Consider the following 14,810-nt stretch of genomic DNA (forward strand, 5'->3'; position numbering starts at 1 on the left):
CAAGGTTTGAAAGCTGTCTTGCTGAAGCTAGAGTTACAGCTAAGAAAGGTTCCCTTAGGAAGAAAGTGGAGAGGCCAAAATACAGGAATAAAGTCTGATTCTGACATTTTAGGCTCATTCTCCTAGCAGTAATTAACAACTCTTAATGCTTACCTGTCTACAGCTTCTTTAAAGTGTCTTGTATCCGCGTCAGGCTTCTCTGAAGTTGCTGAGAACCAAACCAGATGGAAAATTTACCCTGATGTGGACTTTACCTCAGCATGGATGAGTACTACCTTTAATCACAATATTCCCTGCACTGAAAGGGAGGAATACGTGAAGTATTTTGGTAAATACAGCTGCCACATAGGGCAAATGTTAAGATTTTAATGACACTCACTTTTCAGTGTTTTCCATCTTCAGAGGGCTTCCCATTGGTTGACATACTTTAGAGTAATGACTATTCAAAACTTCCCTGTGACGTAAGTGCTCAAAGTATAAAGTTGTTTTCTAGCTTTCTCCTCTCCCTTGAGTTCATCGCCCCAAAAGCCTTAGAACGGTGGCTGTATTCAATCACTGCTACATAGTCCTGGCATGTTAAAAGCTGTTTCATGACAACATGCTTAGCAGGTAGGTAGCTTTGTTGCTTGATTTATCCAGCATTTTACTGTAAGTAAAACGGCTGACCCAGCCTCCAGGCTTGTCAAGGTAGAATCATAGGTTGGAAAAGACCTCTAAGATCATCAGGTCCAACTGTCACCCTAACACCACCATGCCTACTAAACCATGTCCCCAAGTGCCACATCTACATGTTTTTTAAACACCTCCAGGGATGGGGACTCCACCACCTCCCTGGGCAGCCTGGTCCAATGTCTGACCACTCTTTCAGTAAAGAAATTTTTCCCAACATCCAATCTAAACCTCTGCTGATGCAACTTGAGGCCATTGCCTCTCGTCCTATTGCTAGTTACCTGGGAGAAGAGACCAACAACCTGCCTCACTACAAACACCTTTCAGGTAGTTGTAGACAGCAACAAGGTCCCCTCTCAGCCTCCTCTTCTCCAGGCTAAACAGCCTCAGATCCCTCAGCCACTCCTCATAAGGCTTGTGCTCTAGTCTCTTCACCAGCCTTGTTGCTATTCTCTGGACATGCTCCAGCACCTCAATGTCCTTCTTGTAGTGAGGGGCCCAAAACTGAACTCGGTACTTCAGGTGTGGCCTCACCAGTGCCGAGTACAAGGGCACGGTCACCTCCCTACTCCTGCTGGCCACACTACTCCTGACGCAAGCCAGGATGCTATTGGCCTTCTTGGCAACCTGGGCACACTGCTGGCTCATGTTCAGCCAGCTGTCGACCAAAGATATAGATGTATGTCTGTTGTTGTTTAGGCCTTGTTCTTCCCTCTAAGTGTCATATCCTTAGACTTCAGTGGAAGCCAGAAGGCAGAATACGGGCTTTGCATTTTCACTGTAGAGTTAGCTTATCTCCCACCACTTGCATCTTGCTCTGCTGTTCTTAAATGCCACCATTCAGTAATTCTTTTTTCTTTTAATCCAGCCTTCAAGAATGTATTTCCTAACAGCTCCCATCTATGGGATAATTATGCTTAGTTAGCTGTACTCAACAATGATGATTTCATAACATGCCACAAACAGGTGCCCATTAAATTCCTTTATTGGAGACAGAAACATTGCATAATTACAGATTTGATGAGGAAAACTGCAAATAGTATAGACTGTTTCTACTGCCAGCAAAATACAGTTATTACAGGATTTATAGACATACAAATATAAAGTGTTTCTTTCCTGCCAGATGGTCTGTACGTAGCAATGCCATTAGGAGTGCTTAATTGTGCTTCTACAAAACCTTTAGAGAAGAATGAGGTAGAGTTTTCTTTAGTTTATCCAGTATTTTTTCACACATCTGTCCTTTACTGCTTTTATACGCTCAGATCCTTGCAAAATACCCAGTTAACTTTAATATTTGAGAAAACAGAGACCCTTCAGAGGTGTCTACTTCTCCCTCTTTAAGTTGCTAATTTCCCACTGCTTATATGCTACAATTCCAATAACTACTACTGCACCCTTCTAAATGCCTCAAAGGTCAGGTAGATTGCGACGTCTGTCTTTCCAAATTTACTGCTTTGACAGAAATTGTTTGCAAGCAGCTTCAGATAAAGCTCTTACTTGTCTCCATCATGGCAAAGAACCTTTTACATTCCGTCACTCTCTACTATAGTGGCCGAGCTAGAGTCCAAGCCATCTCCCCCGGAGATGGAGGGAATAGATTCACTCTTTGTCAACACCTTTGACTATGGAATAGAGTTAATGATATATTTGTCTCCTTTTGCAATTCTAGTCAACTATAGGGCGTTAGAAAATGAATATAAATTATGGGAACAGAATAGGACACTGACGTGTAGAAAACCATTTCTCACGGTTAGATGATCTGGAGCATTACCTGTTTGTTTTGATCTAATATTTTACTGCTTTGTGACATCTAAAAGTGTGTTGTAGGTTTCAGCTGAGACAGTAGGGGCAGAGTTATGAAAGTGTATGCACAGATGCAAGTATTTAAGCAACTGAATAAGAGCATTCTTAAATAGAAACAGCAATCTACCATCCTGCTAGACATTTGGTATACCTGGCTAGTCTCTGTTTCGGACTGAATGAGAATGGTAATGGTGTTCTTCTGACCTCCTGTCTTGACTGACTTGATGGGTAATTTTACTCTCATTCCTTAGCATGCCTGTTCTGGAGACAGTTAACTTTTCACTTTACTTTTTCCTCTGGCATTTGCTGCAAGCACTTAGTACATACTCAAAATTCGAGAGCACACTGGTAGGGTACAGTAGAGCAAAAAACCCTGTTATTTCACCTGAAGAGGTCACAATTCTAGTGGTGACCAAATCGTAATGAAAATGGGATTTGGCATACAGGAAGAAGGCGATTACATAAAGAATAAGAATGTTTCTTTCTTCTTATAACCGATGGAGACATGATAGTTTAAGATAATAGTTCAGTGATACTGTATCAGAATTCTAAAATGAAAAGCAAAACTTTTATAAAAAGGGGCAAAATTTAAAAGATTCTGTATTCATGTCTTGATCACTTTGACCATAAAATGAAAGAAAATCTGTTCCTGCAAGATAGTACCACCTGAGAAAACTCCTAAGCTCCTCCACCTCACACTTAAACTACTACTCTAAGCTTGACCGAATTAAGTCCTATAAAGAGTTAGTATTATTAAGAGAACCAGCTCTTAGAAACTTTCCCAACTCTTGCTTAGAAAAAAAAGCACTATGGTTATTTTATCTACCACTCCCTGCATACTTCTTTGGTAAAAAATCCAAAATGATCAGTGCTGGAACTATTTGGAACACTGTAGTTAATTACTTCCACAAAGTTCTCCTCTCTTTTTCTGTCTTAACTTTAACCAGCAGATGTTTTAATGACTTTAAAATTCTATACCAAGATCTTAAATCCTCCTTAAGTTCTTCCTATGAACATGAAATCTAAGATTCTTTTTTTAAAGCATGGCATGTGAATTCAGGATTGTGGTAAAAAATCAGAGACAATAAATTAAGTTTTAAGGTAAGCAAACCATATAAATTCATGTTCAGAGAGAGGGACGAGGATCTAGCTATGCTGTTACCACTAGTCAGTTTAAACACCATTGTTCTTAGCAAATCTAGGTGTGGTTAACCTTGCTAGTGTGGTCAATGAGATTTATTTCTGAGCTACTAAATAAAAAATGTTATTCTAAATCTAAGGCTTGACTATGCTAATCCAGCATTGTTCCACACCTGCTCAGCCCTAATATACTTGACTGCTCGAGCTCAATAAAATGGAGAAGTTAGTTTTGCTTGTGGAGTTGGGGATATACTTCTCAGCGGTGCTATAGATGGCACTCAGATTTTGCATAGTCAGGGAAAACATCCTGGAATTCCCACTAATAACCATCATGCTTAAAGCAAGGCATGGGCAGAAGGATTGCTACAATAGTGTTTTTCACCATTGCAATACCAGTACTGTCTTTCGCTTTAATGACTAAAAATACAAATACTTATTAAGAAGTTACTTAGCTTAAATGATTTAGGACCCATGAATTATTTTTCCAAATCCTGAGGACAGTGACAAAATACAGCAAAACACAGCTCTTTGACATGTCGCAATTGCTAAAGATTGCAGTTTAAAAATTTGTGATCAAGATTGATAGAGGTCTGTCTCAGTGCTACATGGCAAAATGTACCTCTAGAATAGTTGTAATCCAATGACTCTGCGTTGAGAGGTACAATGCTTCCTTCAAGCACCACTTTTAAGTAAGATAGCACTGTTTGAGAGGTGGAGGTGAATTACCTTTTCAAGATCTTTCGGTATCCTACTTTATATTCTGAACTATACATTTTACTTGTTCAGAGGTTCGAGCAAACCTTAAACATATTTCTCATTCAAATGACATTTTTCTCCTCCATAATCAAGATATTTCCACTCTAAAGCAATCCTTGAAATACTTCACTTTACATGACATCTTTCTCTGCTGCTTAATAAACTTTCTGGAAAGCTTATTTGATCTGTAGTAAAATAACTTCTTACCCACAAGTCTGAATTCAAGTTAAAAGTGGTATAAGTGGTAGTACTACTACTCTGCACTTACAAAGAGGTTAGGTAACTTGTCCAGGGTCACGAATTCAGTGGCAGTCTGTTCAGGCATTACATGTGCAGGTGGTAAAGTGCCCTTCTGATCCCTGAACACCTGAAAGATGAACAAAACACCTTTTTTTTTTTTTTTTTTAACTGTCACTCCTGCTAAAAGGAAAAAGAATGCAAAATTTGCTTAGATGGTCACTTTTAGATATGCGACTAAGTGATATCATGATAGCAGGCTGGAGAAAATAGGCTGAAGGTCTGTGTGGAAGGGAGAGAAAGACAGCAAGGAATAGTCCTCCGCAGCGCATGCTCAGCCATCACTTACACCCCCCCACCTCTCAGTATACGAGCCTGCCACTAGAACATGAGAACTTCTAATCAGCAGGGTGATTCCCATTGGTGAGAGAGACAATGTGCCATAGGCTGGCAGGCTGTGCTACCTTCTCTGTATTCTATTTCATAGCAAGGCACTGTCAACAGGCTGTTCACACTAAGCAATCTGTTGAGATTATGCAGATTGTTTCGGAGATGTCATTGAATTCGAGAGGGTTCCTCCTCTCATTAAGTGGCTATGAGATCAGTCCCAGCTGTTTTTCCGTCTACCTCCTCGGAAGACCATGTATTAGACAGACATTTCCAATAACTTGCACTCCAAATGACTCTTTCAAATACCATGTTTTTCCAAATTACCACTCTTCAAGCCTGAAGAAAAATAAGTATAAAATAAGTATACGGAGAGGATCAATGATACCTCTCTGTTGAATTAGGTAAACCCTAAATTAGAGTTTGTCTAGAAAGAAGAGTGGAAGACGACAACTGCTTTTTGGCTTGAGATGGTAGAACAGGTGTAAACGATGGCTGGGCAGAGATGTCACTATCTTGCTTTTGTGTTATCAGACTTCCCTTCTATATCCCAGAAGAATCCTGTTTGCTTTGCACTGCTACAGACTGAACAGATTACCTGTCCTAAGCAGGAGCCTTTATTAGCATTCTCACCAGAATCTGTCACTGTAAATTCTCAGGGAATTGGCCCTCATTGCAGATAAGAATCTAATTAAGTAATACCAGTTTCTGAAGCCGTAACTCTTGGCATCAGAAGAGCTTGTATGAACTGCCAGCTTCATGAGAAGTTCTCTCATTTGAAGGACTTCTTTCCTATGCATAAATCATGCTCACCAAACTGAAAATTAAGGACATGCTCAACAGTGAAAATAATAATCAAAAGAATGAAGGGGAGAAGAAAGAACATCCGAAAATTAGAGTTCATTATTATCATTTTAAAGTACCAGTATTTGTAAAACATAAGCATGTGAAAGGCTGAATCTCATATGATCAACCCAATTAAACATTAAATAATTGCAGCCAATTATGCAAATATCACATACCAATATTAATTTGTTGATCCTTTTTGAACAGTCTCAAATTCTCCTAATGTTAGACTATCTTATGTCTTAAATGATCAATTAGCAGAACCATAACTCAGTGATGAAGAATGGATAATTGCCTAGTTATGATGCACCAAACTCTTTCTATGTAAATCTGTTGCAATTAAACAAATAGGGCACATGGAGAAAAGATGTGCAGATGTTCTTTTACAATCTATTATCATCGCAGGGAATACCACAGTTCCCTCCTAAATTTTACAGGCGAAAATAGGGAGAATGTAATACCAAATACTCACTATTATTTACACATATTATTTCTTTCCTTTGGTTAACAGGATAAAAAAACAGTGGCAGAATGCAGGGTGGGACAGCATGCAACTTCAGAAGAATTTTCTGTATTATACAGACCCATCAGCTCCCTTATTTAGGTTTTAAAGTTTAAAATCTAGAACCTATTCACCTGGATCCCGTTTGGAAAAAAGCACAACTTTGAGTTGACATAGCCAGAGTAAAGCAATTAACCAAGATCTTAAAGACAACAGTTAACATACACACACTATATGTTTTCATTCTTCTTTGTTACAAAAATCGATGGATTTCTGTAGGTCATTCCAGTTTTAACTCATCATTTTGAAGTCTCCATCAGCTCAAAATGTGCAGTAAAAGGAAATGTGTCTCTCTGGTCAGTTCGAGAAACAGTGCAAACCACAATAAATGAAAACGCCTGGTTTCCTTACATTAAATTACTTGCATCCAATTTAAAAAGAGTTTTACACAACTTTTAGGTTTACACTGCAGCAGAATAATTCCTCTAACTGGTCCTTCCTCATTTTGACCAGAATAGATTATTACTGGTATACTGATGCCTTCATGGGGATTTTTGATATATGATACCTGTCAACTCTATCAACATCCTGAGATGTTAAGGTATCATACAACCCCTTTGCCATGCATCTGAAGTTAGATATTTCCACTTTTCCTTTTCCTGCTACATCTAAGGTGAACATAAGGGGAGAGGTTAGTTCAGTCACAGGAAGCCACACGTTGTTGCTCATTCCATAATCTTTAGAGAGCTCCATGACATGCTCTAGTTAAAGGCACTCTTTAGTTATGATACTTGTCTCATTGGATAAAACTCTCTACCCCATGTTGCTTCTTGACATATCCCCCATGTTAATTTTTCCACCCATCTAATTAAACAGAAAAAGAAAGACTACCAGCAGTTTATAATACGTAGTAAGATACTAAAGGAAGATCAGCACATGATACAGATTCAAATGGTCAGAAAAGCAGACACACAATACTATTGCTACTGTAAGTGAAACAACATTTTGTGCTTGCAATTGTATTCTAAAGAGAAAACTATCCAACAAATTTTAACAACGGTTACATTGTCAGAGAGAACTTTCAACTGTTCTTCATTAAAATATCAGATTGGACTGCAGTGAAAGATAGTAGAAGTCATGATTTGAGGGAGTAAAATAAAGTTATGGCTAACTAGGGGTTGTCTTTAATATCTGTCCAAAAATGAACAGGAAAGCCATAAGGCTTCTTTTTAGCAGTTGTATAAGGCATGGAAGGTCTATTTGAAATTGTATTTTGCCTTTTTAAGCAATGATAACAAATGGCAGTAACAACAAAGAACATCTAAAGCATGGGAGAGATGCTGTTGGGTCTTAAAAAAAGTAAAGTGCTAAATATTTTCCTTAATACTGGTGCATCTCTACTGCAAACTATGGCGATAAATGTTTTACTTCTTGTAGGACTCCAATGGTGTCAACAAAGTCCCACCAGTTTTACACTGAAGTAGCACTTAGGAACATTGATACAGAATATAGTGATCCTTTTTGGCAAGAGATATCTTAAAGCTGTTCACAATGCTGTGTGCAAAAAAAAAAAGAGAAAACTAATAAATGTTACAGGATAATTGTTAGTGAACATTTGCAGAAGTTATTTCCCTAACTATGGGCTACACGCTCTATGTTGCTCCCAACTAGGATCAAGACTGCACATGAGAGAGTACCGGTATATGAAGAAGTATATGCTTAATCAGAACAAACCCAGAGTTTGAATGAAATCTCCTTCCTTCTCGTGCTAGGTATTTTCTGTTGACAACATAGCTTGTTCCTTCATAGGAAGGCCCTATTAAGGTACACATGTGTCAATGGAGGTTGGATACATTTCACAGTGAGAGGTGAAGGGGACAAGAAAAACATTTTTCTGGTCTAAATTATGTGACTGGGTGTTGAAAGAAATTCCTCAAAAGAAAGGTGTGGTTGCTCTGAATTGCAGCTCAACTTTCACAGTCACAGTTGTCTGATCTTGTTTGCTAGACATTCACTCGGAAGGCAACACCGTGTCCGCGGCACTCAGCTCTGTGCTAGGCCAGACAAAGGGTAATTCTTGTTTCAGCAGGGCCTGGCCCAGCCCTGTAAATCACGTATGGAAGGATGTATTCAACTATTAGAGCGGTACACGCTGCCCAAGCAGCCGCTGCATAACCCCATGGAGGGAAAGGCAACAGGCCGACAGGGATCATATTGCAGGCTAGATCGACTCAGGAGAATATTGGCCTAAAGGATAGAGCTGTTCTTTGACAGAATATGCATGAGGGGATCTAGATGGCTATGAAAACTAAGGAATCTCCCAAACAGAGCATGAAAGGAAAGAACGTATGGCTAAACTTAATGGTTTCCTGAACACAGAGCAAAAAGTAGAATAATGTCAGTAGAACTCTGTGGTCAATTAACAGGCCACGGCTTTGTGTTATATGACAACGTGCTCCGCTGATGATGGCAGTTAAAACAAACCAAATAAACTGAAGAGCAGTTGAAGAGCATTTTACAGGTTTTCAGACTGTAAATAAGACAGAAGGAGGTACTAAGAAAACTATTAGGAAAGTTCTATTGCTAACATTTAGCACCTCTAGCAAGAAGATAGGCTCCTACTAACAGGATTACAGTAGAAATGAAAATGATTGTGTTCACATTTGCCAGATTGTGGAAACAATCAGACCGGGGAGCAAACTGGTACAGAAACTACGCTACGCACAGGCAGCTACAGAAGTTGTCATTATTCATGTCTGTTCTGTGTGGAGGGTCTGAACTCTTCCATCTTCACGACACCAGCACTGCCCAATCGCTGTCTTCTCTTCCATACTGAAACAAATTAAAAATGAATTTTGACAATAAAAGTTAAAAGTAACAGTGTACAATTATGATAACTTCTTAGGTTTATCATCAGAAAGGTTCATATCCACCACCCTGATAGTAGTTTACACTATTTCCTATGCCTTTACTTCTGTCTTTGATTTGAGCAAAGCCTGAAGGTAGCTTGAGGTTTTATCCATCTTCCAATAAGTAGACTAAGAAAGGATGAAGTATCTCACTAGAGATCATACAGAACAGTCCTGTTTCACTGGAGCTTTCCATCAATTTAATATAGTTATTCCCTGAGGTCATTTCCCTCATTAATTCATAAGTATGCTCCTGCTCAAGCTCCAATAAACAAACACTTTTTTTTTTATTTCTTTTTATTTTCAAGGTGGCTTTTTATTACAACATTCTGACTGAATGTGAAATAAAACCCATCACAAATACCACAGAATACAATTAGAGAGAACTGTAACCCAAGTAGTCTTTCCATATGCAAACCAAGAGGATCTTCTGGGATAAAGGGAGGCAGCCTACCCATGAGGAGTTGTTTCCCATCTAGGGGAGGATACAGTCCCAAGACAGCACTTTTGGTTGTTAAACTGGCTCCATATCCTAAAACTCTTTGTCACCAGCTCTGTAAACAATGCTTCAGAGAGGCCCAGAAAAAACACATAGGGCTCAAGAACGTAAGCAAAGTAGAGGTGGATAGACTAGTGGCAGAGGTAAGCTGGAAGCCCTTTCCCTCATAGTACCCTGTTCAGGGAGCTTGAAAACACTTTTCACCAAGGAACAGACTGATTTTAGAGGCTTAAATAGGCTGAAAAGATCACTAGATTATCATTTCTCCAAAGAGGATAAAAGGAAGTTCCTCCAATCCAGGTCCTGCATCAGCAGGAAAGGAGATAAAGGGACATTAAAGCAGGGAAAAGGCAACAGCTCCAAATCAGGCTGAGCCGGAAAAAACACACTTCTGGATCCACAAAAGAATGGCATTCAGTCTGCTTGTATTTTATTTTTTACTCCATCTGGTAAAGCCTCTAAATGACCTCTACGTGTATCACATCTACTTTTTCTTTTCATTACTAATTCTGCTGCTCCTGCTCTGCAGTCTGCAATGTGTTTGACTATACACAGGACCTTGGACAAATTACTCGTTCAAAGGATTTCCAGCTTACATTACCAGTTGTCAGTTTGGTTGCCTTGGGAACTCTAACCAAGGAAAAGCAGATGTATCACTAGTTTAACCACAAAGCACTGGATTACCCTAATGTGAAGCAATTTTATTGAGGTTGGGGGCAAAGGGAGGAAAAGGAGATGTCTTGGACCTTCACGTCACTGCTTCTCAGAGAAAAGGTGGCACCTCACCTCCCCCCAATTGGACAGCAGGCAAAGGCCAGGGGATTGTTTGTAAGTTTTTCTGGCTTTAGGTGGTAGTATCGTCTAATGCTCTGATGCTGATTTCAGAAATTTCAAGGGCTGGTCCAAGTTGCCATTTGACTATGGTTTGAACATGCTTCCAGAATTAAAAAGGGAATGAAGATGTTATACCACCATCAAGATATTGTCTTTCTGGAAATAAAAGCAGATTATCATCCTTTTCTGATTCTGTCAAAGATTTTGTGATCTCCAGCTAGTCAATCCCACCCCTCTCTTTCCTCCCACAGGTGCTGCTTTGTAAAAATTAACACATCCATTCTCCTTCCCTGGTTGTTTTCCACTGGGCTACCCATTTAGATTATGCAACTTTGAGAAAGACAGGTTTTTTGACTCAATGTCTGTTTATTGTTGCCCTGACTGCAGCATTCAAACATATTTTATATCATGTAGTATAAAAAATATATATTACCTTCTATCCATCCCTTCTAAGATGCATCCTGATCTACACTTTAAAAGGTATAGCAAAAGCTTGCTTATTCTCAAAGCATGGAATGCAAAACCACAAGAACATCTAAGTGGTATTTCAGTGAGTATATTCCCAGAGAAAAGAATCTCATCTCTAAATCTTCTAAATCAAGCAGTTATAGAAGCCAGTGTACTATGACTAATTCATTAATAAGCACACTATTACTGTATAAAATGTAAATGATTTAATCTAAAATCTTTATCAGCCTTTAGTGATCACAATTTCCACTCAGCAATAGGAAGGGAAATGTATATTGCAGGGCTACTACTGTCTCTCTCCATTGGCATGAGAAATGGAATTGGTTCTGCCCATGAGTTTCTAATTTGTCACTCTAGCTCTCGTTCCACTGAACAGCTGTTCAAAACCAAAGAAATCCTGTTGAACACAGAAAAAATTGCAAAAGAACAATGAGCAGCATGAAAACACACTTGGAAACACAATAATGATGATAATCTGAAATTTCTAAACAAGCATGTATCATACACAAGGGACTCGGTATAACAATATTGGATATGGTGCCCTGCACCTTTTGGTCACAGGTTCAAATGCAGGACAATGTTGGTGCTAAGAATTTTTACTTTCTTACAAATGTCCACTGTCCAAGATGAAGTGGATATGTTGCCCTATTTCAGGCAACAGCACAACACAGAGACCAAAGGTGTGTTCTGCTGTAATTTCCATTGCATTTTATACTTCAGGACTTAAACATTCTTTGAATTAACAGCCTCAGACCATTCAAACGATATGACAATAGTCCAATGATACTTCAAAAAGATATTTTTTTCTTTCTTTCCCTCCTAGTAGAATATGTAAAAGATTGCTGGATAAAGAACTGTCTGAATGGCTGAGCACAGAGACTGGTGGTGAATGGAGTTAAATCCAGCTGGCGGCCGGTCCCAAGTGGTGTCCCCCAGGGCTCAGTTTTGGGTCCAGGCTTGTTTTAACATCTTTCTCAATGGTCTGGATGAGAGGATTGAGTGCTCCCTCAGTACGTTTGCAGATGACACCAAGCTGGGTGGGAGTGTCAATCTGCTCAAGGGTAGGAAGGTTCTGCAGAGGGATCTGGACAGACTGGATCGATGGGCTGAGGTCAACTGTATGAGTTTCAGTAAGGCCAAATGCTGGGTCCTGCGCTTTGGTCACAACCACCACATAATGCTAGAGGCTTGGGGAAGAGTGGCTGGAAAGCTGCCCGGCAGAAAAGGATCTTGGGGTGTTGGTTGACAGCTGGCTGAACATAAGCCAGCAGCGTGCCCAGGTGGCCAAGAAGGCCAAGAGCATCCTGGCTTGTGTCAGGAGTAGTGTGGCCAGCAGGACTAGGGAGGTGATCGTGGCCCTGTACTTGCACTGGAGAAGAGGAGGCTGAGGGGGAGACCTAATTGCTGTCTACAACTACCTGAAAGGAGGTTGTAGTGAGGCAGGTGTTGGTCCCTTCTCCCAGGTAACTAGCAATAGGACAAGAGGCAATGGCCTCAAGTTGCATCAGGGGAGGTTTAGATTAGATATTAGGAAAAATTTCTTTACTGAAAGAGTGGTCAGACATTGGAACAGGCTGCTCAGGGAGGTGGTTGAGTCACCATCCCTGGAGGTGTTTAAAAAACGTGTAGATGTGGCACTTGGGGACATGGTTTAGTAGGCATGGTGTTGTTGGGTGGATGGTTGGGCTTGATGATCTTAGAGGTCTTTTCCAATCTATGATTCTATGATTTGTGAAAGATCCTGAAAACTCTCCTGACATTTTAAGAATGTTATATATTCAATTTTCTGTGTTGCAGCATTGTTTCCATATGACAACCTGGGGTCCATTTGGATATGAGCTCATCTCTCAACAGATAGCAAAGTGCAGAAACACAATCAGAAACTATTGAATGACTCTCAAAGCGGAAGCAGCAATCGTTCTGTTTAAAACCATGTTCCTACCAATGAAGTGTTCTAACTCTCCTGGCTTTTTTAAAGAAGGGAGAAACCACAGAAGTAAGCATATACATAATAGTCCAGCACTTTCCATGAGTGATGGATTTACTCTTGGCATGTAACTAATGAACACATAGTACATACATGGCTGTAAAGCTAAAAGGTCTACAAGCATAGCTGTAAAGTGAAAAGGTCCAAGAAAGATAATGGTTAGAAGTAATCCACACTTTTTCAGCCTCCTCCTGAGCTTTGGTTGAGGGGGGGCGAGGGGAAGGAGGGTGATGGGGCAGGGCAAGGGAGGAAGCCTCAGGGAGCACTATCTATGGGCCAAGGGAGAAAGACACATATTCCAGTGCTGCCTTCTGAAACAGAATTCTGTATTTCACAAGCCATTCTTCTAAACAAGACGCTCGCTTGTCTCGCACCACAAACTGCTAAGCAGTACTGTTTTGATTTGGCCTGGATAAATGCCAGGTGCCCATCAAAACCACTCTATCACTCCGCCTCCTCAGCTGGACAGGGGAGAGGAAATATGATGAAAGGCTCGAGGGTCAAGATAAGGACAAGGAGAGATCACTCACCAATTACTGTCACAGACAGAACGGACTGAACTTGGGGAGAAAAGGGAGTTTAATTTCTCACCAATCAAATCAGAGGAGGATAGTGAGAAATAAATCCAGATCTTAAAACACCTTTCCCCCACCCCTCTCTTCTTCCTGGACTCAACTTCAATCCTGTTTCTCTACCTCCTCACCCCAAGCGGTGCAGGGGGACGGGGAATGGTGGTTATGGTCAGTTCATTAAACGTTGTTTCTGCCGCTTCTTCCTCCTCAGGGGGAGGACTCTTCACACTCTGCCCCTGCTCCGGCACGAGGTCCCTCTCAAAGGAGACAGTTCTCCAAACTCCTCCAACATGAGTCCTTCCCACAGGCTGCAGCTCTTCACAAACTGCCCCTGCATGGGTCCTTCCCAGGGGGTGCAGTCCTTCAGGAACAGGCTGCTCCAGCATGGGTCCTTACAGGGTCACAAGCCCTGCCGGCAAACCTGCTCTGGCATGGGCTCCTCTCTCCACAGGTCCACAGGTCCTGCCAGGAGCCTGCTCCAGCGCGGGCTCCCCACGGGGTCACAGCTTCCTTCAGACATCCACCTGCTCCGGCGTGGGGTCCCTTCCACGGGCTACAGGTGGATATCTGCTCCACCGTGGACCTCCATGGACTGCAGGGGGACAACCTGCCTCCCCACGGTCTTTCATCACGAGCTACAAGAGAAGACTCTCTGCTCCCACATCTTAAGTGCCTCCTCCCCCTCCTTCTTCATTGATCTTGGTGTCTGCAGTTGTTTCTCTCACTTCGTCTCACTCCTCTCTCTTGGCTGCCGTTTCACCACAGTTTTTTTTCTTCCCCTTCTTAAATGTTATCACAGAGGCGCTACCACCATTGCTGATTGGCTTGTCCTTGGCCAGCGGCGGGTCGGTCTTAAAGCTGGCTGGCACTGGCTCTGTCAGACATGGGGGAAGCTTCTCGCAGCTTCTCACAGAAGCCGACCCTATAGCCCCCTCGCTATCAAAACCTTGCCATGCAAAGCCATAACAAGTACCTATCCCCACACACAATGCTCAGCAAGGATCTAGAACTGGCTTCAACTCTTTCTGATGCTGAGCTGTTCCATGACTGCAATTAGAAGTGATCAGTGGAGACTCGAACTGACCACAAATTGTTGAAGGCCATAACATATATTGCATCACCTAGACATCAGAAGGTAACACAGGAGTTACACAATTGCTTTTAGACATAAAACATAGACACCTGGCATACTAACAAGATG

General features: G+C 41.1%; 1 protein-coding gene across 2 annotated transcripts in view; it reads right to left on the reverse strand.

The window, feature by feature from the left end:
• Window positions 1–1,642: 1,642 nt before the first annotated feature.
• Window positions 1,643–14,810, reverse strand: part of BCAT1 (branched chain amino acid transaminase 1) — a 75,475-nt gene continuing 62,307 nt past the window's right edge. For both annotated transcript variants that reach the window (XM_075439896.1, XM_075439905.1), the window contains one exon: window positions 1,643–9,172. In XM_075439896.1, coding sequence (XP_075296011.1) covers window positions 9,131–9,172 — 42 coding nt within the window. In that variant the 3' untranslated portion in view covers window positions 1,643–9,130. The remainder of the gene's footprint in view (window positions 9,173–14,810) is intronic.

This window comes from Opisthocomus hoazin, chromosome 1, assembly GCF_030867145.1.
Source record: "Opisthocomus hoazin isolate bOpiHoa1 chromosome 1, bOpiHoa1.hap1, whole genome shotgun sequence".
Taxonomy (NCBI): Eukaryota; Metazoa; Chordata; class Aves; order Opisthocomiformes; family Opisthocomidae; genus Opisthocomus; species Opisthocomus hoazin.